General features: G+C 40.3%; 1 protein-coding gene across 2 annotated transcripts in view; it reads left to right on the forward strand.

Moving 5' to 3' along the window:
* Positions 1–25377, forward strand: part of SCN8A (sodium voltage-gated channel alpha subunit 8) — a 566978-nt gene that overhangs the window by 95681 nt on the left and 445920 nt on the right. For both annotated transcript variants that reach the window (XM_078688933.1, XM_078688934.1), the window contains exons 5-6: positions 5262–5353; positions 22065–22286. In XM_078688933.1, coding sequence (XP_078545059.1) covers positions 5262–5353; positions 22065–22286 — 314 coding nt within the window. The remainder of the gene's footprint in view (positions 1–5261; positions 5354–22064; positions 22287–25377) is intronic.

A 25377-nucleotide genomic window follows, 5' to 3' on the forward strand; every position in this document is an offset into this window, starting at 1 on the left:
GAGGGGACTCGTGGTCGTCTGTTGAGTTCCAGTCTCCCCACCCTACCGCTCTTACTTGCATGGGCCGCTCCGGATATTTATAAAAGACATCCGCGGACAATAATCCAACACATACATAAATAACAAAGATTAAACATAGATAACACATGTTCATCACATATTTTTGGTATTGTATTGCTTTCTATTAAATGTATTCTTGTCTATCTAAGCAGTTTATTCAAGTGGTGTAGGTACACTCATAATCATATCAAATCTGGTGTTAATAGTTAGAAGTTGTAAAAAATGCATAAGATCCTTCTCATGCATTCCTACAATAAAGTCCTCAAAGGAAAGAAAGGGCTCTCATTGAAGCCATATGTGGTTGGAGATAATTCTCACGCTAACAGAGCGCATCAAGGCCTACGAAACATGCAAGGACCATAAAGAAAGTGCTTCCACTGAGTCCAAATAGGATTTAGGAGATTTCACACACCTCGCGTCTCAGCTTTTCTAACCCAGGGCCTGAGGAAATATGATAACATCACCCTATCCGGATTGAACCCTCTTGGCTCCCCTCTCTGGCCTGCACCGTCTTCAAAACCAGCTGCATAATTTACAGAGCCATCACGAAAAGCACCCTTGCTTATCTTGCAGACAGACTCTTTTCTGGTGGTTCTTTGCACACCCGCAGCCAGGGACACTGTCAACTGGCAGACTAAGAAATGTGATAAATAAAAGACCATGACTGCAGGCCATTTCCACATATGCACCCAGGCAGGATTGGGAACAACATCTTATCCATAAGGACCACCCCAATGTGGCATCAATTTAGGAAAGGGTTGAAGACTCACATCTTAAAGAACACTGCATCACAATGCATTAACCGTTGACAACCCAGCTTCCTCTCCTATTACTAGTTGACTTTATGCTTCTCTTTGACCATGTACAGTGCTCCGCTGCCGTTTTCATAGGTTTGCTCTATAAATACATACTTCCTTTAGACACATACCTACTAAAGGAGAGAGCAACATACCCTACGAAGCATCCAAGAACCTAGCTAATCTATTGCTGTTCGTAATAAGTTTAAGACGCAAGGTACAATCACAATTGATATATGTTAATAGGCATTCCATCTCAAAGACTATTAATTCTGACCAATAAAATGGTTGCCATAGATTAGTAATAGCGAGCATCTAGGCTCACTGTATAATAATGCTGAAAACAACTGACAAACCATTCCGGTCAACTCCAGTCTTTGCAGCCGCCTGGACAATTTATCATTATTCCTTAACTGTCACCAGAATGCAGATCTCCACCACACATTTTTTGTTTATATATTATTATATGTTGTTTTTTATGTTTAATCTTTGTCACTCTTTGTGTGTTGACTTCTTCTCGCCTGATGTGTCTTGTTATAAGTATACATACTTATTCAAATAAATATGTAAATACAATATTTGTATTTTTGTTAGTTCCAGGCAATTATTGTCAAAACAATGTTAGAAATTTATCATTTGATTAATGAAAATTTGGAAGCACTTGATTCTATAGATATTGTCTGACCCTGCTTTATCTGAGTTATTGGGCTGACCTATATTTTTGTATGCAAATAACATATGTTCAGTTAAAATCCAAATCTGATTTAGTGTTGATGACACGTCTTCCTTGTGCTTTTAGATAATGCCCAATTTAATGGTCCTTTCCAAACATAACAATCCCACAACTAAACTTCTTGTTCAGAATAAATGTTGAGTAACTAAGAATGTTAGTTCGGATACTTTAAAATAAATAAATCCCTAAGCTCAATATTTAAATGGCATGTTCACTAGAGGCAGCTCCAATTCATTAAGTTGTGTTTCAAACTCAGGGACAGATTTGTTCAGCAGATTTGTTGTGGCCAGGAGTACATTGCAATTATGTTCCGCTTTCCCTTACGTTGCTCCATATCAAAATGCCTTTTTGAGGGTACAGATCACCCACAGTGTAATCCACCTAGCTTCAAGCCATTCACATGTGAAGCCTGAGGTATCAAGACACAGGATATATGGGATGAGAGCTGTAAATTATAGGCATATTGCAATTAACAGCGGAGCTCACTGACCATATAGGCTGCAGGCAAAATGCCTTTATTGGTCATGGAAGTCCGAGGTAATGTGCAAAATCCTTATAATGTACAGTAAGGACATATGTTATCCCATGTAATATGTGGGCTTGTCCCTTTCTCCTGAAAACACTTTAAATGGCCAACACACAGTCATGTGTCATATGTGACAGAATCTTCTGGGCCTGCAATTTTAGGCCATAGAACTTAGCATGTTGGGATTTTCAATTTTGAAGAATAAACTTCATGTCCCAGAATTCAATCCGCTTCAGGCTACATAAGCAGGCATTGGTGGTGTGGCACATGACATCGAGTATTTTAGCAGCTGTGTTTATGCAGCCTTCAGGAATTAACGGCACTGGCTAGCCCAAAAAACTAAACTATTATTACTTTAACGGGTGAGAAAGGTAGAGGAGCCAACACAACGAGTTTTTTTAGCTTCCGCTGGGAAATACATTATTTTCGTTTCTTAAATGAACCAGCATTGCATATTCCTTGACGCTACCTTGGACAGGCTGCCTTCGTTCCAACACACAAGGGGGGAGTGTGAGCGAACCCCCAAGCACTCTCTCTGCAAAGGGACAGTTTCCATCAAAATGATTGCTGCACCCACAGTGCTTGGGCTGCTGCTCACCAGCTTCCTACATGCTGAGCAAAAGGTCCGAAAATAAAATACAATACATTCTAGGGAGATTACGCGCTCCCACATGTTATATGGACATGAGTTGTGGAACCCTCTATGATCCATATGTGAACAGCCCCTCTTCTGAGGCCAGTGAATGAGACATAAACTCCTCTGTGGCCCATGCACATACACAATGCACAGCTGTATTTATTATGATACTAAAGGGGCTATCTTTAAAGCCTAGTTCAAAATAAGTTGGCATAATGGTTGCACTCAAAGCAAGCAGCAGTTTAAATTAAAAAAAAAGATTCCTTGCAGTTGATAATTGGCAGGGTTAAAAGCCCCTTGCTCTGAGCCATACACAGCTGATGTAAAGGCCTATACCTATAGCTCTCTAAAGAGGATGAAAGTGAACTACTATTCTTACTTACCAAGAGAAGAACCACTGACAGTGACGATGAGCCCAACTCCTTCCGCATTCTACTCTTCTGAGCGGTTATGCTAACTGCGATTCCACCCTTTGTCTCCCATCCTGAGTTCCCTTCCCTTAGTAGCTGAAGAAATCTTTGTGACATGTTCAAAATCTACAGCAGGGTGACAAGTTACTGGGCAGCTGCTGTGTAAACAGACATTATAGTTATCTTAGGAGATGGAGAAAAGGCCATAGTAGTAGGTGGTTGTTTATTGTTGCTGCTAGAGTTAAAGAAACAAATCCTAAATTATTGAAAGTGAGGGTTCTGAACAATAGGGTGAGCTACTGCCTTGGCAGGACACGTTAGTCCATGACCAGTGACCGTCCCATGTTTTGGGATCGGTTCAAGAACAAATGTTATAATTCTGCTGCTGATTGTAAGCACCGCACACCTTCTCCATGGGAGCTATTTAGTTCATTTTTAGTCCCTCACATACTCACCTGAACACAGAAAAATTGCAACAAACATTTGAAAGCACACCCCATTGAACAAATAACTATTCCAGAATGCCACCACAAAGTCCATAAAAAAAATAAAGACCAGATTTGGTAACAAGGGTCTTCCAAGACTCTGCTTTAAATTAGCACCCAGCAAGATGCTGTTGAATGCAGTAACTGGTAGTTTTACAATGCCCAATCAAAAGGAGAGTTTTTCAGAACCACGAGCTTGAAAACAAAGGACCTAATTGGTTAGGCAAGGCTAGGTTTCATAGCCTGTATAGTTGGAGTATAAGAATTATGTTTAGGTTGCGGGAGGATGGAATGAATTTGAGGCTGACATTACTCAATTCATGCTAAAATGGCTGATTTGAATAGTTTCTAAAACTCTTCGAAAGTGGAGAGTTGCCTTGAAGACATCAAGTGTCCAAGTATTACTTTGATAAGTATTACTTTGATATGCCATTTTCAGTGCCACAACTAAAGTGCCCTGTTATAATGTGGGTTGCCTATGCATTACTAGTGCTCATTTTGGAGATCGCTGTCTGTCCTTTGAACACTGTGTGAATTTTTGAGCAGTGGAAGTCCTGAAATCTGACAAGCATTCAAATGTGAACAAAAGATATTGAATATTAAATGATACACACATAAATTTGCTGTGATTTCCTACTTCTAACTGTGGTTGGTCACCGTTGCCAGAATACAGAGAATTTTCTTTGGTCGAATGATGCAGTTCTGTTACAGACTAAATAAATGAATTAAATGTTATATGGAAACTCTGCTCCTCTCAAAGCAGCCAATGCTTCAAAAGTCCACGTGGCGAGTAGGATAACTCATCTTGCTTAAATAAATCTAGGTTATTTTGTGTTTATCAGCAACATCTTGCCATTTCAGCTAGTAGTGTATTTGTAATGCTTTTAATTTGCTTTTGACTAACTGCCTCGCTAAGCAGGCTAGTTATACCAGTATAGCTATTTAATAGGTAACCTTTCTTAGTGGAGATAAAACATATTTTACATCAAGACTTAAAGTAAGCCACACCTGTAATGTAGACTAACTTATGTTTCATTCATTGCATCAAATTGTACATGATCCAATACAATTTTCCAAAAATTTGAACTGCTACATTCACTATAAAACCCTCTTACATCTGCCTTTTGCAAGACACAGGTAACTGCAGGGTTACTCATGTAAAAGATCAGTGGTAGAATCTGGCGCAAGAAGAGTGACTTAACATACCGTAGAACTACTCGACAGATGGACTTTTTTAGCAGCTGGCCCGGTGCATGTAGAACAGAGTTCTGCTGGGAAATGGTCTGTGCCTAGCTCCTCTTTTCACAGTCAAGTAAAGAGCATTTGTCCTTGGCTGTGAAAACTGCTACTGTTGCCTTCTTGAACCAATGATGCCATCAAGAATAACTTTGATTTGATTCTGCAGGTATATAACAGAGTTTGTAAACCTAGGGAATCTTTCAGCTCTACGCACTTTCAGAGTACTGAGAGCTTTGAAAACTATTTCTGTTATCCCAGGTAAGGTGGCCTGCAGTTGGTGTTAGGTGTTCGGTAGGCCATGTGACATTTTATTTTCTTGTAGATGTTGTTTTGTGTTTTGTCATTGTGTTTGTGTGTGACCTCCCTTATTGCAGATATGTGACAGAGTTTGTGGACCTTGGGAATGTCTCAGCGTTGAGAACATTCAGAGTTCTCCGAGCTTTGAAAACTATCTCTGTCATTCCAGGTGAGAAACAGTTTAAACACTAAGGCTGATCTCTTGTCTTTCCGTTTTTTGTCTTTCTTTCAAAAATGGTACAGATACATTTTTGATAGGCTTCGCAGTCTGCATTTACTAACAAGCAAAGCAAATTAATGTAATCGACATTTCTGCTGTGAATTTAGAGTAAGACCAATTGCATGATGAATGGTGAGCTGTAGTCAAACAAGCCTGATCCTGAAAACATGCAGGCATCATTTTAAACATTTCTCCCCCTTGTAACCAACTTAAATCAGCAAAGGCAGAACATTTGGGCAAGTGAGGACTCTGGTGTAAGAAATGGTATTATACTTCTGTAATGGCTGTGAAAATATTTGCATATATAAACCTGCAGTTCCACTGAAGACCGCATGTCTGTTGACTACAATGTCCACTTATTTCGCAGGAGGAAATATAAGTGCCCTTGAGACTACTATAGAGGGGCAAAAAATATGTTTTATTTTTACACAAATTTTCCATGTACTGGTTGACAACAGCTGTGTTTTACATGTTGTGTCAGACAATTGCAATCAGGCTTCAGGTGAGGACTGTAGATCATACAGGGACAAATATAAGTACACAACTTAAAGTAAATTAGAGGAGATTTAAGTTGTTAATAAGAACAGGAGATTTCAGAAAATTATTACATTTGTTTTTAGTGCCTCAAAAAACCTGAAAAAATAAATGAGGAAAGATTTTTGCCACCCCAGTGAGTCTAATATTCCTGCCCCCTCTCCCTTGTGGAGCTGCATTTGCCACTTGCATGCTCAGGGGTCTCCTGTAAATCGGAACTTATGCAGAGCCGAAACCTTAATTAACCCGGGACCATGCTCACGATGTGCAAAAAGCCTCAGTGTAAAAACCTGTTTCTGTTTATGAAGCTTTATTTTACAGTTGCCTTTGGATTAGGGTTTTCTCAATAAGGATTACTTAGCTGTACAATTTATAGTTAGTAGGCCAGCATATCAGCGTGCATGAGAGACATAATCCTGGTAGTTCTTTTGTGGATATTTGTAATGAGGAATTACACAATTCTAAAGCTTGCCCTCTTTCTAATTCTTCAAAGATCCACACATTTCTTTTAAAGCTATCATATTGTAGAAACAGCGATCATCATTGTGGTAACTCCCTACCATTCTGTCTTGAATTTTTATCTTAATATATTTGGTCTTCTTGGGTAAGACAGGTAATAGTTTACTAGTGTAGCAAAGCAAAACATATTTTATTTATTAACAGTGTATTTATTGAAACCCTTTTAATAATATCACATCCATGTATGACTCTCACTGTTTTGCACTTGTTGAGTTTGCCATTAGCTAGCGGGTGGACTAAAACCTGTTTCGTGAAAATTCTAGAATGCATGGGAGGTAATGTCTCTTAATGTGACCACTCCCACCATCTTGTTTCATCTCCTCTGTGGCAACCTCTGTTCTTTATTTTCCCGCAACAAATGGAGGACTGAAAAAAGAGTTTTTAATTTTCCTACTGTTCTTTTTGCAACCAGCGGCATTAGTGTTCTTAAATATCAGGGCCATTCTGCTTTAATCTGAGCCGAGGAAATTCTGACTAACTTTGAACATTCTCTTTTCCTGGTATCAGTTATTGATGCATCCCCTTGAAATATAGCTTCAACCTTTTTTGCATGACACAGTCAGATAGTTATCTATGGCTAGCTCAAACTAGAGGCATAAGCCCGCCCTTCCTGTTGTATGTTTAAATTACCCAAGGACGTTTAAAATTGCAGATGGTAGATTGAGAACATTGGACATTCATATATTTAGCTTGAGCTGTCTTTGTTAGGACCGATCACATATCATCATACTCCATATCTAAAATGGCATGTGTATGAAATTACTTCTGGCTGTTTAAAGACTATCAAACCTAGACCATACACTGATATGAAGGTCCATCTTTATTCCGCTGATGAAAGATCTTAAGTCCTCATGTACTAAATGACTTGATCACGCAGACGTGGCTCCATGGTATTGGCAATTGAATAAGTACATCATAAAGTCAAGTAGGTTAGGGATACCCTGAATTTGATCTGGTGCACTTTGCCTTTTGTCCAGATCCTTTCGCAGAGAGCCCATTGACTGCCTAATTTCCTGAGTCTTTGAACATCAAGTCTTCTTTTCTTCAGGCTTTTTCTTCCTCCTTTTAAGTACAGGCTTTCCTGAGACTGAGTCACACTAAGCCATCTCCATCAGCTTTACGTACCTTGGTTGAGAATATAACCACAAAGGGGAGAGAGACTTTTTAAAGAACTTTGTTTCAAGTAATGCACCCCTTGTCCAGAAGCCCTCTGTATCTTTACTGGACAAGCAATAGAAAAGCGTGATCAAAGTAAATATTTCAGGCCTCCGTGTTCTCTGTTACATACACCATGGCAGTCTCCACTCTTCATCCTCGACCAGTGTGCTCAAGTCATTTAAACTTACCTTGCTTAAGTTGTCATGACTAAAGTTGAGCTCCTCTTCTTTCAATAACAATTACATTCAGTTCAGTAGAATCAAACAAATTATGCAGATGTGACAACTACAAGTAATTTATTGTGATGTACTATGTGTACTTTTTATCTTGTTCTCTTGAATTTGATTTAGGGACTTCTCTGCAGTTGGTTAAATCATATCTTGGCTCTTTTCACTTCTGAGGAAAGTTTCCTCCTTCACCTGGAATCCCATCTCAGGTGCTCGTTCATGTTTAACAAATATTAAATTTCTCAGGCTTCATCTTTCTTTCCTGCTCTTTCCCATAAGGTCCTCGAGCTACCTATGAAGGTGTTTTATCTAAACCACCTCATCCCCCTTGCTGAAATTTCCTCAACATACACACATAGTTAATGGTTGCCTAGGGCAGATATGCAGAACTCCTTCACATAAATGTTCAAAAAGTGTGTAATCAGTTTTCAAGACAGATTGTGACAACACTCACTGACTAGTCAGACAGTTCAGTGGCATGCTTGTTTTCGCTCAACTCCATGCAACAAATTCCAAGCCTAGCCCACATTAAAACATTAGTTCCAAGATAATCAAAGGGCAAAAGTGTGTGGAGCAGCTATTTTACATTTGCCTTCCAAGGGACTCATTCCTTTTGTAGAAAGGAGGAACATGTGTGGCTTCTTCTAAACATTAACTTGAGAGCATCGCAGGTTGTTTGCTTCAGAGACATGCAGTCACCAACATCCCGTGCACCAACCTCTTTGCTGCCTAAATTGTATGATCTCCAAATCTGCTAAGTGTGAGCATGTCTTGAGTTTGAATCTAAAGAACTGGTATCAATGGGATTCTTGACTGTCTGTTTTGCTATTTTAGTTAACATGAATGATGGTATGACTTAGAGCCATTCTATACTGTTATGACAAACATCTCTTTCCTAAGGCAATTTAACTTTTCCCATAGTTGTTGTGGTGTCTGTCTTCTGTAGAAGGCCCCTCTTTTCAATCTGAATATGGCCACCAAGGCCTTCACCGATATTCTTGTAACTAGAGCATTTGTGAGCTCACTTAAATAACACATGGGTCACAGCCTTTGGGACTAACAGAAAGGCATAGTCAATAAAATATTAGTACCTACCTGCATCTATGTGACAGCTTGCACCAGAATAACAAAGTGTTTGGATCTCGCAGGAAATAGGGCAAGGAAACCTCATACGACTCTCCAAGTAGAGAATTTTACTTGAGTGTGATGGTTAAATGCCGGCCACTATCAACTCCATTTATTGACTGTCTGTACCAACCCAGCACAAATGTCTCTGGTTTTGGGCTACAACCTACAGTCTCTGCACCTTTCTTCTCTGCAACACAAATGGTGTCAGTAGGCCTTATTGGCAGTCCTGCTGATGTTTAGTCTAATGCTATCGATAGTGACTGCAGTAAGAAAATTCCTTAATCGCTCAAATGCTTATCACACTCACCATAGTAATTAACAATGACTGCTTCCAGGGTTTTGGTACAGTATTTAGAGTACCTGAAATATTGGTTCCCCTGCTTTTGCATTCGACAAGTCAGCTTGCCCAGTCACCCCTTCTGTAGGATAGTGTGTTTATTCCTATATTAGAAGGAATATCCCCACGAAAATTTGCAACGTTTGGAGCTTGCATCAAGTGCATTGGATTCTGCTGTTGGTATTTCTGGCTTACAGGGCTGTCTTTGAAATCAGACCATTTCCATTGTTGTGATGTTCCAGATGTCTCACTCTAGAAGAATGAAATTGCTTATAGTCTACACTGAACCAAAGAAATCAAATATTCAACATGTATGGGGTCGGCAGGGTTCCAACAACATTAATAGCCACTGTTGGCATTCTCTTATTATTCTATCTCAAAATTGAGGTTTTCTGCTCCAAAGGGTTTATTTACATTCCTGTTAACAGTTAATGCAGCTTTTTTTACTTTCCAGAGATTGTTGTGTTTGTGGAATCTCTGTCTGCCATGCGAAGGCTTCAACAGGACTTTTATACACCTCACACTTGACATGGTTGATCTATCATATGTACTTGTCGCCTGTACTTCCTACGCTGGTTTCTCCTGCCTAAGTCTTCTTCTTGATAGTCCATTCCTGTCAGCTAGGAATAGCAAAAAAAATGGACATAAGACTAATGAAATGTGACTGTCATTGTAAATCTGCAACTCTCAGCCCCAAGGTGTTGTTTCCATTTACTGAAAGCCATCAACCACCATTTTGTTTGACAGACAAAGAGGGTACTCAAGTGCAGTTTGGCACTAAGTTGAGCTGGCTGCAACTCTTTTTTGTTTGAAGCAGTTTCCACATCTGCCACGATCTGCAAGGCAACCTGAAATATTTTTGTCAGACATTTGTCACAAGGACATGTCACAGCCTGTAATTTGGGCTTCTATGTATTCTTTTACGAAGTTGTGCTGTCATGAGACCGATGGCATATTTTGCAGCACATTCCTGTGGAATCAAGATGAGTAATTTTTCACTTAGCGCCCACCATACCATATAGGTACCTGGCCAAGAATAGTGGAAGAACCGACTGACGAGTAGGATTTTATAGTTTCTCCTTTAGTGTTGCATCATCTTTACTCTGTAGTATTTAGTGTTTATCACCATTTTGAATCTAATTGGAGCTGTGAGGCGAGTGATGTTTAAGAATGCTTAAAATAGATCTTCTTTTTCTCACTCTGTTCCCTAAATGCATGGTTTCTGTTCTCTACCAAGACGGCCTATTATTTATACTATATCCCAAAAAAAACGTGATGGCTAATTTGCTTTTTGTTTACTTCTCTGCCTTTGTCCGGCATAGCAGGGATGGTCGTATTCTTATTGTACTTAATGTAAAAAGTAGCAATAAGCAAGAAATAGTAACAGTGCAAATAAAATGTATATTTCTGGTCTGTCAATGAGATCATTAATCAGATCTTCTGATGATGGCACACTCAAGCAGAAGTTTGGGAGAAAAAAAGAGGAAAATAGGGAAGTTAGGCATTTGTCCAAGCCTGTTGGCCGAACAAGCCCTGTTGTCTGCAGCCACTGCACTCTTTCAAGTTGCTGCAGGTTTATAATTACTTGATTTTTAAGAGTGATGGTTTTGGATCTGAAAAGAATCCTCTCCTTTTTCCATTGAAATGATTTGAGCAGAAATAATTTTTTTAAATAACAAAGAAAACATTCTATTTGCCACCTTAACACGTGGCAGAACTATTGGCTTTTTAAATGCTTGTTTCATTGAGTTTTTTCACCAAAGACTGCCAAGCCTAAATAAATGAATACACATTTGCTGCATGACGCTCTTAAATGATCATCCGCTTTTATTACGTTGAATGATCCAAAATATTTTTTATCAAAAGTCAAGCAAGGAAAAAAGGATAAAACGTCACACTAGAAACACACAGACACACCCCACTTCCCTACATTCTCCCCCTCCACATCATTCCCTCCCCCTCTCCAACCATACAGGAAATCCTGGTTCAGTTGCCAGCAGTGTTTCACAATTTTGCCAGAGTATGGCTTGCATCAGCCATCTTTTATAGATTGCATGGTTACACATTCTTTAATGGCTTTTAAGACGACTAAACACTGCAGAACAAAACAGTGAATAGATTGTAATAAACTTTGTTGCACAGGTTTGTGTGAGAATTTTGATATCTTCATGACGATCATTCTGGAGAGTTTAGCATTTGTATTTCCCAGATATTGACTTTTGGAAGTGAGAGAGTGGAATGTGTAACATATTTCCATACATAGTAGGTCCTGAGGGGCAGATTCTTGCCAGATTGTCAGTATTCTAAAGTAGGATTCAATTTACATTCAACTGATCTAAAACGAATTTATGTACATAGAGATTACTCTGAACATCTGGTATTAACCCATCCCCCTTTCACTTTCATTAGACACCCTCTGTGTATACCCTTTTGTTGGAAATCTGAAATAAACTCCTCCAAATTGCAGCCTGTGACAGCATACATGAAACCCAGTATTACTCTCTTTATGGGAGTACAGGTTTTAATATTTTAAGTCCTAGCTCAGCCTTTTTATGATCATTCTTTTTTTCTGGTTAAACAAAAACACAGTGTGATAGATCTAGCTTATGGTGACCATCCTAGACTGTAGCTTTGCAATTGTTGTACTGTGCGTTATTGTGCTTGTAGGTCAGTCACTATCCATTAACAAATTGAATGACATGATGCAGTTGTTTTCTGCAGTATCTGTAGAGGAACACCACCTGCAGCACAGTTGTTTATACTTTATTTTCCCAAGGAGGAAGCCATACCCCCATTTTGCTAACACAAGAGTTTGCATGAAATCTGATAAAGCAGCCTTTAAACTTAGGCTAGCTACAACCTATTTATTTTTATCCCCAATTATTTACTGCAATTGATTACATATGTAGGGGAATCACCAAATAAAGTTGTGTTTTAAGTATCCATCAACATGTTATGTGGTCTCGTCCGCAGGTCCACAGATCAGGGAAAGTTTTCTACCCTGAACAATAGCACTACAATTAAATGTTTATTACAGTATGCCATTGAAGTGCTCCAACCTATTGGACACCTAAACGTTTTACACAAACTGTATCTTATTTAGGATTTTCATTAACATATTAACTATATAAGACAGATTTAGAAAATGTCCTATCTTAGGTCATCAACACTCTAACTCACCAACACACCAACTCATTGTTGATAACTGATCTATGTTTGCCAATGCTCTGCACAAGAGAGGACATATAGTGAAGTTATCTTTTTTTCCTTGAGTGATTTGTCTATCTTGCATTCCCTATCTGATTGATAAAGGCTGGTATGCGCTGGCTAAACAGTACTGCTTGCAAAACGAGTTCAACGTAGTTGCCTCTTTTATAACTAACAGATAACCACTAAACACTTTTGATCATTGTTTTTTTGCAAGCGAAATTCTAATACGTGCATGGCAGCATCAATCCAATATCCAAAACCACCTTTTTTATGAATTCGTTCTTGATTTTCATAGAATGCATTGACTTGATGTGTGCTTGCAATTTGGATTGATCAGTTTTCAGGTCAACCAGTTTTGAAATGCTCAAAACATAAGAAATTAAGAAAGTGAATTTGATTTTGCTCAGCCTTGGAGTTTAAATGACTTGCATGCGTATATATTGCAGCTCTTGCTCGAATCCATGCTTATGCAGCTGCATTTGCTTCATATTGTTGTGTCTGAGCTTCTGCAAATGATGTATGTTATAATGTTCTAAACTCAATGCACCTGCAGTTTGTTTAGATCAATGTTTGTTTGGTTTTACTCCGTTACCAGGGAAATTAACTTTCCCGGTGTTTGTAAATTCCCTTACGTATCGTGCATCTTCCGGAAACCACATGGCTGTTAGGGAAATGTGGTTCACTCTTAATGTTGGTCTTTCATAGTGCATGGTGTGATTTGTTTTTGGAACTGCTGATTGCTTGTTCACTTTGCCAATAAATGTTTCCTATGATTTTCTTTATTACTGTGGTGAGCTTTGTGGTAATTTCTGATGTAGGGAAAGAAGTTATGAATGAGTTGTCAATACAATGGTCAAGGGGTGAAGTCTTGAAATCAAAATGAATACCGTTATTGAAACCCTATAGTGCATGCTTGATTCACTGTTTAAGGACATTCATGTTCTAGGTTTGGAACAGAGCCCAGTTCCATCAGTCATTCTGTATGGTTCCAGTTCTAATTCCCATAAGCATAGGTTGAATACCGATGAACATTTAAGTATAATTAATTCCGTTTACTAAGGGAAACATTTTAAGCCTTTATAAAAATAGTCAAGTGAGTCTCTTAGGCTGCCAAATATTAAAATACAGTCAAGTTTTGACTGACAAATACTTAAAATTTTCGTTATTGTTGATGTTTGTATTGTGAACATCCTGAAAAACCTAACTTAATGCTTAGTATTTGGTGGCCCAATGATCTATACCATGCCGTGAGTAAAGAAGGGTGTTCCACAATGCTGGAGATAACAGAGTCTTCAATTGAGCCATTGTCTTAATAAATAGTAATACATAGAACCAATGTGTTATGCAACATCATGCACAAAATGTTCACTTGTCCAACAAGAATCTTGATATGTGGAATAGAAATTCTAGCATTTGCATTTTCCAGATACCCACTACATTTGGTAGACTATTTACAATTGGAGCATGCAGGCACCAAAATATCCCTTTAGCTTAGGATCAAAATTAGTAACTTCATATAGCACCAATAAACCTGTAACTCCAAGCGCACAGCATATTTATAACATTGTTCACCTGTGTGTATTAAACAGGTCATCTTACTTTTCAGTCACGACGTTAATCAGAAATTGCAGACTTCCATGTTTAGCTTGGCTCGATCCTTAATAATATCATGTGTCAAGTGAAGAACCTTAGTCTGCACTTGTTGCTCAGCCTCAATCTGTGCAAGGCATTGGAAAAAGTCAAAATACAATCTGTTCTCTAATGTCAAAAAGCAGAGTGCTATATTCTGGACAAATTGAAGCTGTTACAGCTGGTATTGAAGCAATCCTAAATACATGGCATTACTATACTACTAAAGAAGATCATACCTCTTGAGAGAGAAAGTATTTTTTAGACTTGTAGATGGTAAACACAAAAGGAGGCTGCTGGCTTTATCTGTGGGTATACTTGTAGTTCCCCATCCAGTTTGCAGGCCAGATATTGCACCACAGAAACATCGATATGTTAAAAGCTCATGGCATGTGGTTAACTATCTCAATATTACTCCTTGCTATTTTTCACACTGTTATGTTTGTCTTTATGTGGTGTTTCAGCGAGTGGCCACTCATCTGGTCCTTGATCGCGTTCATCAACCGTTGGAATTGAAAGCTTTTGACACCCAGATCCACATTCAATGCAAGATGGGTCAGATTATCTGCATGCGATTAAAATTAAAGGCCATGTGGTAGATGAGGTTGCAGCAGTCTATGCATACATTTTCAGCAGGACTGGTGACATTCATGAGCTGTTGGGACCACTAAATGCCGGTTATGACCATTGAAATGAGAAATGACTGATAACATGGGTGTAATCCAATAAGTGGCACAAGCAATCCAGACAGGCAGGTGAACGACAGTAGATGATATGGTCAACTATTTAAACAGACACTGACTACCTCAACACATGTGGGCCAAAATGCAGCTCTCAGACATACAGGGATCTTTTAGGACTCAAGAGTTAAATACATTATTGCCAATGTTTTATCTCAAAATGGAATATAAATAGTTTGAATCACAATTTAGATTGTGAGGTAAGATTTTGTCATTTGTGGACAGAGAAACCAAAGCTCAGTTGTTGAAAAAGTGTCTTCTTGAGTGTAGGTGGCATACTGAGGTCTAAAGAAGAGACTTATTTTTTCTGACCAGAACAGAAGCTACTGCTAAGTAATGGGCATATAACTGATAAAGGTTGGTAGCAAGCCAATCAGTAAGAGTACCTTAGACAATGCTGAAGTATATGCTCTTGATCTCATAGTCAAGTCCACCTATTTTTTCACAAAATATGTCTAAGGAATGTGATAAATTTACAGCAAGTCTCAGATAATTGGGGATACTGCAAACAGAATTATTGACTGCTTGAAAAGACCCATGTTTCTTTGTTAGCCACATTAGAGTTGTGGCTGAGGTAATATCTAAGCAGTTTATTGGATGTATGTAGATTGCTTCCCATATTTTTCTCAGGCTTGTTGTAAATGTAAGTCCATCGCCATGCCAGACTCATACCTCGCTTGCGATTAGCAAAGAGCCAAATAGCTGGATATAGTTTTTTTCCTATAGGAGATCTGTTTTAAGAGGAACTTTCAGCATTTAGCTTTATATTAAGCGTTTTTCAACCTTGCCGTTGCACACAAAAGAGGTTGAAAACATAATGCAACATTGTATTTAGGGATGGTGTGGTAGAAAACAGATATTGTGAAAAAGGGATCAAAGTGTATTTCACTTAGTGTAAGCTGGACCTTTGGGAAAGAATGGACCAAGGGCTATATCATGATAGCTCTGCTCATAGCCGAGTGCCTGTTTTCCTTAGAGTGAATTATCTTCAGAATTTCTTTGACTTAAAGCATGAACTTGAAACAGAACAAGTCATAAGCAATGAGCAGAGAGTGCCTCTCTGTTTGACTTGTTCCGTATAAATTTCACTCATTAACTCGGAAACATGTTGAGTTGTATGTTTGAATATTAGACATCTCCAGTGCAAAGAAAATGGCGTTCAGCACTGCGCAGAAACAACATGATAAGGGCTAAAGTTTTTGCTTGCTTTCGACAGCCTAGTGAGCCCCTTCGGCTAAATCCTGAGAGGCTATTTAGCATGGAGTTCTGAAGTAGCATAGTACTGGAATAAAGGAGAAAAGGAGATAAGCAAAGACAAAATTCATGCAAAATACCTTTTTGGAAGGGTGGCAATGTTGCTAACTGACAAGCTATAGTTAGTAATGGTGCATTTGTAGCAAGGGATAATTTCTCGATTTATATACAAGAAACAATTCCCAATAGCCAGGTGAGCGATTATTTTAACTATCACAAAAAAAAAACTTCTAAGTCATCAAATTAGAGAAGATTGTGAAAAATCCTCGTTCATGGATTCTCATAAAAAATCCCTTGGCTTCTTTTAAAATGTTCAGAGGCTGTTAATGTTCCTTTTAAACTTAGCAACAAATGAATCATTTGTGTTTATTTCATCTGTAAGAACAGGGTTTTTTAATACATATTTTTTTCTGTTAATTTTTAGTTTGAGCAACATTATCTTTCCTTTTTAGCATTTGTCAGTGGCTTCTGCTCTTTTTCCACTTTGTGAGAAACAATATTTGCCTTTTTGGAAAACAATTCTTTGTTCGAAGTTTATTAAATCATCTGCTGAACACAGAATACCCCTCAAAATGTGTCTAGTATGGACGCATCCTGGTCTTAAGCCATCTCCCCATGGCTCTGACATGTTTCAGACCGTGATCTACCTGCCCCACTTTCTGTAATACCTCCACATTCTGTTAGTGCCTTCAGTTTGATTGGGATGCTAGGTACCAGCTTCTTCTATGCTAAGGGGATACTTAGAATAACTAGACCAGAGGGGTCAGAGTTCAGCATCATGGAATATGCCACGCTGGCACTGATGTACTCCATAATTGTAGATCATTTCAAAGCTAATGTGGCTCATAAAGAGAAAAATATGTGCATTTGCCTTTTGGAGTAAGTTCACAAGTGTACAATTCTGATAATTTTAATCATGACAATGACAACGTAGTATTACTGATAAGGTAATCCTGATGCAGTTGAGGGCTGGTTGATCAAGAAAAGAGTATGCACTTGGACATTTTTAATTGACCTTCTGCCCTTTAACCATAGCCATTCTGGCTTTGTTTATGCAAATGCTGAATAATCTGGTTTGGTGATTTAGGAAGATTATATTCTAAGCATAGTTTGTTTTAATCCTTTCGAGAAACCCTGTGTTGTAGCAGGTTTAGGTAACATCTATCTTATTTTGCCTAATTACATATTTTCAGGAGGAAAAACATACTTTCCCGGTCGATAACCCTTTTTTGACCCCTACTCTCCCATTGGAAAGGAGGATCTCTGACACGGGAGTCTCATTGACACCAGTAAAGAGGAGACTATCTCTGTGCATGTCCAGCATTCCTAGAAATATATTTGTTATATTTTTTTAATGAAAGACACTTGAAAAACATGGATAATGGAGGCAATCTATTCTCTTTACCTTTTTTTGTTTCCACTGTGCTTTTTCAAGACTATTTTTTTGTACCTCAATCTCAATTTGAGTTCGGGTTTTATGCCTCACGTGGGGTCTTTTCACATTTCAAATTTTTCCTTAGAGGTGTAAACTCTCATCAGACCTCTCCTGTAGTCGCCATGCTGACTTTCTGATAGGTACCCCTCTTGTAGTGATACAACTTGGATGGATGAGCATGACATATCAGTTATCTGCCATTTGGACTGATAGCAGTACTGCCACATATTTCTTGAGATGCCTTACAGCAGGCTCAGTGACAGAGAGATACTGCACCTTAGGGCTAAGCAAGGTAAAGCAGGGAGCATTGCAATGCGGCTGACCAGCTCTAACTGGGCAAAGGGCCCTTCAACCTGCTTATCTGCCCCATTTGTGACCACTTCCAATACCAGACCTTCCCACTGGTGTTCCTGCTGGACTTTGAGAGGTTTTTTGTTGAGGCATACTTTATCTAGACACTCAATGATGATGCATTCCATTACAAGAATTGTAATGACCTCGCGCTCAATGTTTAATTGTTCTTCATCATCAAAGGCCTCGAAGTCCAGGCGAGGATATCCTTGGTAACTTTGATGTTGAGGAGTTCTAGCCAACACCTAGTAAAAGTTGATAACATAGAGCTGAATTATTATAAAACCTCCTTCTTCGGCGCCTCACCTGTGATCACAAGGGCTGCTGCCTTAGTCACCCAAGAGGGTTACCCCAGTCAATCAGAATTTCAGTTGTGGCAGTCTTACAGTGATGGTGCCAGTTCAAAAGCCCACTTTTCTAGTGTGATGCCAGCTCCATGATCTGTGCTGACTTTCCCTTCTGGTCCGCTTACTAAAGATAAGTCCAAAAATGCACTTCCAACGTGGGCAAGAAGATGAGGACCCTCGTAGGACCCTCGTAGGGGGAATAAAGTGAGCACTATTCAATCTTTTTCAACAAAAGTTGAGATGGATGTGATCGGAATTTGCTTCTTCAGGACAAAAAGGGTGGTGTCCTAAAGTTTAGAAATGTGCATCTGAAAAGTTAGTTACGTCTTGACCTTAATGAGTGCCCAGTGGCTCACAAATTTCATTGTAAAATGTGCTTTGCTTCTGCAGCACCAGAATTTGCATATCTGTTGATGCTTGGTCAAAAGGTGGGTGAAAAGTCTATCCAAAGCAGAGACATCCAGGAGCTTTTCAGACGTAAATTAATATGTAATTCTCCTTTCTGGCTTTTCCCTCACTAGCCGAAAAAAGCCCAACCACTTCAGCACATAGTATTTGCTGGCTTGTCTTTCTCTGCTTCTTCCTCACAGGTCCAATAGGAGATGAATAGAAGGAAGCACAATTTTGCCAGTGAATCACTGATGAGGGAACATAATCCCAAGGAATCCCCTGCAAACTTGACGTCGTCAAATCTTCCACCGATAGAGACACCCAAAAGTGAGGAAGGCTTGCCTTTAAAATCCTTCCTCACACAGGTGTGTTGACCAAGTGTATGGGTTTCAGATAACGTGAGACTTGTGGGTGATCTAGATTATCTGCAATAGTTAGGTGCTACATCTTCTAAAGCTACAGTTACCCTGGCCTCCCACTTGTTTGGGTCATTTTCTCAAGAATGTTTGGCGGAGGCCATTTGTGTAAAAAATCTAATTACAGATAGTTGTAAAATGTTTTTCAATACAATTGAAAAAACCTTATTAAAAAAAGCCTAATTTTGTAATGAGGAGGAGGCAGTTGTTTCTCTCAAGTAATGAGGGAAAGGCCATCTCTTGTTATTAATTTTCCATCCTAGTTTTTGAAAAGTACTTGGACCTATAAATAAATGACCTGTGCACTCTGTCACTGGAACCAAACTATACCTGGCTGATGAGCTCTAACTATGGTGAAACCGGTCTTTGTTTGCTTGTGTTGCCGTTCAGGGAGGACCTGGCCTTGCAGTTCAGGCTGAACTATTCCTAAGGGAGAAGGGTCAAGACTGATTTGCATATGGCTACGTCCAAGCTGAAGTGACACGGTGTGCAAAATAAAGATGGACTGAGATACGGCCTCCAGTTAATTACCAGTGGCTGAGATTGAATCAAGCATTCCATCTATCACTTTTTCGTATACTTTAGCATGTTTTACCACACAGCCACCAAAACATGTTATTTTTTTACGATAAAATTTCCTTTAATCTATTTAGAACCTCTGTAGACATTAACGGTCATCTGCAAAGTAAAAGTTCTCCCCGGCTACACTTATTTATAAGTGAATCAGCAGTAGAAATTACTGTTTCGACCAATTTTCTACAACAAAACAAACCCTGTTTCCTGACTGCATAAGAGTTTAAAAAAAAACATGGAAGGACTGCCTTCTCATTTATCATTTTGAAGATTTCTGCGAATTTTAAAACTGCAGATGTTTGGCTTAGTCGCAAGGTTCCAGAGAGGCTGAACATCTACCTGACTCAGCACCTCATCACCTGCTAAGTTGTGTTTACATTAAAACAAACAAACAACTTTTCAGTCACATGGATTTTGTAGACTTTAGGATCACCTGAAGTATGGAATTGAAACATACTTTTGAGTGTTGAATTAAAGTAAATGTCTGAGTGGGTTTAATTTAAATTTAATGAGAGTATGTGCGGAACAGACCAATTCCTATAGATTGATGACTTTTTCAGTACTGCTTACTAATGGTCGTGTTAAGGAGTAAAGAGCAACAGTAGCCAAATTGATTTTTGTGCAGTTTTTCTAAAACCTCCAGAAATGGAAGATTCATTTTCTTAATAGTAATGATTGTTGTAACTTACCTCATTAAAAACAAAACAGGAAATACTTTTCCTGCATGTAAATTCAGAGGTAGTATTTCTAAGTAAAACAAGTTGGTTGTATAAACGAAGAAGATCAAAACTGAAAGAACAAATAGAACTGAGAAAACAGAAGGCTTTGAAAGTATGGATATTGGGCTTCTAAGAAAGTAGATTATCTAATCGAATGTCAAGAACAGGTCATTTTATTTCTGACTTGACAAAATTATCACAATACTGCTAACTAATATAATTTGACTAAAGGGCAGAACGACTAAGCTCAAGTTAATGGCTGTTCAAATTATATTTGAAGAATTAAAGAGTTAAAGAATTGCTGAAAGCAAACCCTTTAGGCTGGAGGCGTGGAGACCATATGGGTAAAAAAAGAGTCCCACAATTCATATAACTGGAACTGCAAGGATTATTACTTTAAAAAAAAAAACAGTAAGGCAAAACATCAGATCATGTTACGGTAAACTGTCTTCGATATTAGTTGCGACCCCATCTAGAAACAGAGACGGCATGAGTAAGGAATGGTAAAGGATGGCAGGAAGAGAAGGAGGGAGAAATGGAAAAGGCAGCAACTTTTTTAAATGGCAAGTAGAGAGGTTGGGCAAGGAGGAGACACAACTCTGAACCAAAAAAAGTCAGGGAAGAAAACTGGATGGTTTGTGTTGTGCTCTTCTTCTACCCCTGGTAAGAATAAGATGGAGCTGTGGCAGGCAGTCGCTGGGGTGGAGAGAAACAAGTTAAATGGAGCTTGCAGTGTGTGTCTTCTCCTCTGATTAAATAGTTGAAAAAATGTACACAAGTATGCCGTATGCTTTGTGTAAAAATAGATTTGATTCAACAACCCAACCCCTTAGTAAAAACTTGAATTTCTTTAGGTCAGATGTGTTGACTCTGATGGAACTGCCTTGCCCACGAGGAATTTAGCAAGCTGAAATGCCTCAGCATAAGCTAGAGCCATAAAGAACATCTAATTTGCTAAGTGATTTACAGCCATGCTACTGTATAAATTGTCACGTTTGTCCCAAGCGCTATCCACTGCCACCTCAGTGTGGCTTCCACGTTGACCTACTAGGATCGTACAAAGCCTGTTTTTCAGAGGCACTCATTCACCACTGAAACAGTTACCTGGTGGTGAGAACCAGCTCAATGCTTCTGTAGATGTGAGAGATCATAGAAGCGCTTCTACAAGTAGAACCTACAGAGTGATGGGGTCTCACATGAGAGAATAGAAGACCACCAACAACTGTCGTGCTGAAGGAAATATTCTAGTTTACTGTGGTGAGGTGAGCTAAAAAAAGATGATGGATTCAACCCAGATCTAATCGTGACTGGGGCGATTGTCTGAAGAGTTTCAGCGCTCCGTCCATCTTCTCCTTGTGTCTGCTACTGTAGCTACCTTCAGAATCCCCATGCAGCTATTCAATTCCTGCCTCAGTTACCCCAGACAAAACGCTCTTAAGCAGACAAAAGTCAGTAAGTCTAGCACACTGTACAACACCTACATTGATCAGTGTTAATATCGCATGTTTACATCAGTTTTCACACTTGCTGAATTCTGTATTTATTTTGTTGTGACTGGGGGCTAATTGGTGTGTATGAGAAGAATGAGACAGGGACAGAGGAGACATGCCTTTTCTCTTTTCACACTGATGAGATTGTGACAGACAATCGAACAGTGTGGCCGTAATTTTGCAGTGCCCTTTTCTTTCTGCAGGTTTGAAGACTATTGTGGGGGCTCTTATCCAGTCAGTGAAGAAGCTGTCAGATGTGATGATTCTGACAGTTTTCTGCCTTAGTGTTTTTGCTTTGATTGGACTACAGCTGTTCATGGGCAATCTGCGGAACAAGTGTGTCATTTGGCCAGTGAACTTCAATGACAGCTATTTTGGCAACGGCAGCAGAGGGTTTGATTGGAAAGAGTACATCCACAATGAAAGTGAGTATTTCTGCCTGGCCTATTTACATTCTTTTCATTTGCACCAAGTCCTGTTAGTTAGGTGTTGTATAAAAGGTATGCGGCCACATGCATCAATGTTGCGGTTTGCGAATCTTTAATTGCGAAAATTAAGGAATCGCAATTAAGGATTCGCAAACGGCAGTGCATGATTAATTCGCATTTTTTTTAAGTGAATCGGTATTTTTCCTTAATTGCGATTAACAATTTGCGAATCGCAATTAAGGAAAACCCTTACCATTGATTCCTATGGGCCAAGAGGCCCATAGGAATCAATGGGAAGGCATTTACAATTTGCGATTTTCAATTTGCGAATCGCATTTTGAAAATGCAATTTCAAGGGTGCAGGGGGGGTCCAAAGAACCCCTCCCTGCACCCCTGAAATTAAACTTAACTGCAATTTACACACACACATGTCCCAAGGACATGTGTGTGTGTAAAATGCAACTTTCAAAAATGCATTTTTGTGCATGTTTGAAGGTTTTCGGTAAATTAGCACGAGGTTCAACCTCATGCTAATTTACCGCTTCCAAATTGATAATTCGCAATTTTAAAATGATCATGCATTGCATTTCAGATATCTGAAATTGCGATTTCTGAAATGCAATCGCAATTTTAGAAATCGCAACATGATTGCGATTCCTAAAATTGCGAAATACATGATGCATTGCAATTTTGATAATTGCATTCGCAAACGGCCGAAAATTGCGATTCGCACCGTTTGCGAATGCAATTATCGTTGATGCATGTGGGCCATTATGTTTTGGACTGTAACCTACATAAGTTGATGAAATAGGTGTCAAAGGTTTTGTTTTATACTATGATGTGAAACATTATGAACCGCTTTGCATGGCTTCGGTTGTGAAAACGCGTTGTATTTGTACAATGTTATAATTGACATAAATAAGAGAAGTATGTTTACATAAAATATGTCGCTGGTCGATCTTGTCTTCGCTGCTGTCCCTGAGAGTTTATCTACTAACTCTTGAACGGAATGGGCCCAGACTCATCCTAAGCAAAGGATACAAAGTCTTTACCTACATGCAATTTGTGTTGCTGCAAATGTTTATTCAAAGTTATTTTCACTTCTTTGTAAGAGAAGCCAGACTTGTTCCTGAAGTTTCCCAGTGCAGGGTATTTAGTTTTTAGGTTTCGACTGCAAAAAGCTGCGCAAGCAGCTTTTGCGCAGGAGAAATCTTATGAGAACTGTAGTGTGGCTTTGGGTCGGCCCTCGTCATTCATTGGCTGGCTCCATAAATGGAGCCTAGCCATTGGACGAGGGGCCTGTCCGTCAATGCCGGACCAGATTCGGGGGCGTTCCCGAGATTCTTTGGCTTTTGCCGACGTCACGCGACGTCAGCCGGGAACGCCCCCGAATCTGGTCCGGCCGGGCCGTGCTTGCTGCTGTCCTGCCTTACTCTGTGTCCCTCCTCCCGCTGTCCCCCCTCCCCGCTGTCCTGTGCACGTTTCCCGTTTTTCGACCACGGCCGCCGGAGGAAGCCCTGGTGAGTGCGTGTTAAATCTTGCCTTCCCGCCCCCTCCTCCCCCTCCCGCCCCCTCCCCGTGTGAAAGGGATTTGTTTCTGGAGCTCGGCTCGGGTCCTTTCCCGCCCGCTTCCCGCCCCCCCCCCCCCTGTCCTGTGCCCGTTCCCGCCACCCTCCCTCCCTGTGCTCGTGGTGCTTGTTACTTTTTCTAGTCTTTCACTACTGCGGATAGCTTATTGTCCGATTTCGAATATGTTCACTCCCACATCGTTTCATGTGATGTTTTTCCTCCCTCCCAGCAGAGTTCACTCCTCTGCTTTATCGTCTCTTGGTTCTCTCTCCACCTTTTTCTTTGAGGGATGCTTTTTCGCTCGCCCCACTCATACTTTTAGGAATAGTGTCCCTGTTTACACTGCATTGTACGTCCCTGGCTGCTCTGCGCTGATCTGTCTTGCGTCGTGTTCATTCTGGTGAGTGTTGGCACTGTGGCGGTGGGCCCCCCTTTTCCTTTTGTGGCTCCGTGTGGGTGTTGAAAGTACTGGTGTTGTTGGTCAGGGGTCGGGGCCGGAGAGATCCGCGAACCCCCGCCCCTCATGCTGGTGTTGTTTTCGTGCGGCAGATTTATCAGCGGCACCGAGGGAGGGTGACTGGGTCATGCTTGTCTTGAGCGCGGAGTGTGCGGCGGTCGGGAGGGTGTGTGACGGAGTGTGAACCCCCCACCCCCAGGGGCCATTTTGGGGTGATGCCTCGGGGAATGCTTTGCCTCGGGAAATGCTTTGCCTCTGCTGACTGCCCCTGAAGTGTTACGCATATCACTAGTGGGGATCCCGAGGGGGGAGCGACGCATTTAGTATTGCTGCTGAGGTCTACAGTGCTTAGAAACGGTACATAAAATATTATATTTGGCCATCGGGGTTCACGGGCAGGCACGATAGGCTGTTTCCACCGCCCGTGCTGGGACGGCTGTTTGCACCGCCGTGCGGGGACGGAGTGTTTCGCCAGTGGTGGTGGTGTCCTCAGTTTTGGCGTGCCGTTTCTTCCGGTTCGGGTGCCCCCGTCGGGATGGTGTGGGTCGGGGCGGAGGGTCCGCAACCATGCCCGTTTGCTGGCCTGTCGGTTGCCGCTCGGTTGCGTAACATCCTCTGGGTATCCGGTCGTTCTTTTGTCAAACAAAACCATGGACGCGGAAAATATATATTTTGTAAATGGCTTGACAGAGGCCAGGCTACTGTTGGTCGGGGTGCGGTTTCGCGGGAATAATTGCTGCTCTGTAGCGGGGAGATCCAGAGGTGCTCAAGTTTGGTTCGGCCACAGATGCCTGTGCTTAAGAGCTATATTTGATGTGTATTTACATGTGTAAATGTGAACACGCCTGCACTCACCCAAACGGCAACAAATGACAACACTCTCCTGCGCTTGTGAAAACAAATGCAGGAATGCAAGGGCTCCTGCGCTTGCACAATAGGTAGATATGATAATGCGCTCCTGCGCGTGAGAAATAAAATGTGTGAAGGTGAGCGCTCCTGTGCTCACTCAATTGGCAACAAAGGACAACGCGCTCCTGCAGGTGTGAAAATAAATGCAGGAAT

Source organism: Lissotriton helveticus, chromosome 1_1 (assembly GCF_964261635.1).
Source record: "Lissotriton helveticus chromosome 1_1, aLisHel1.1, whole genome shotgun sequence".
Classification (NCBI taxonomy): Eukaryota; Metazoa; Chordata; class Amphibia; order Caudata; family Salamandridae; genus Lissotriton; species Lissotriton helveticus.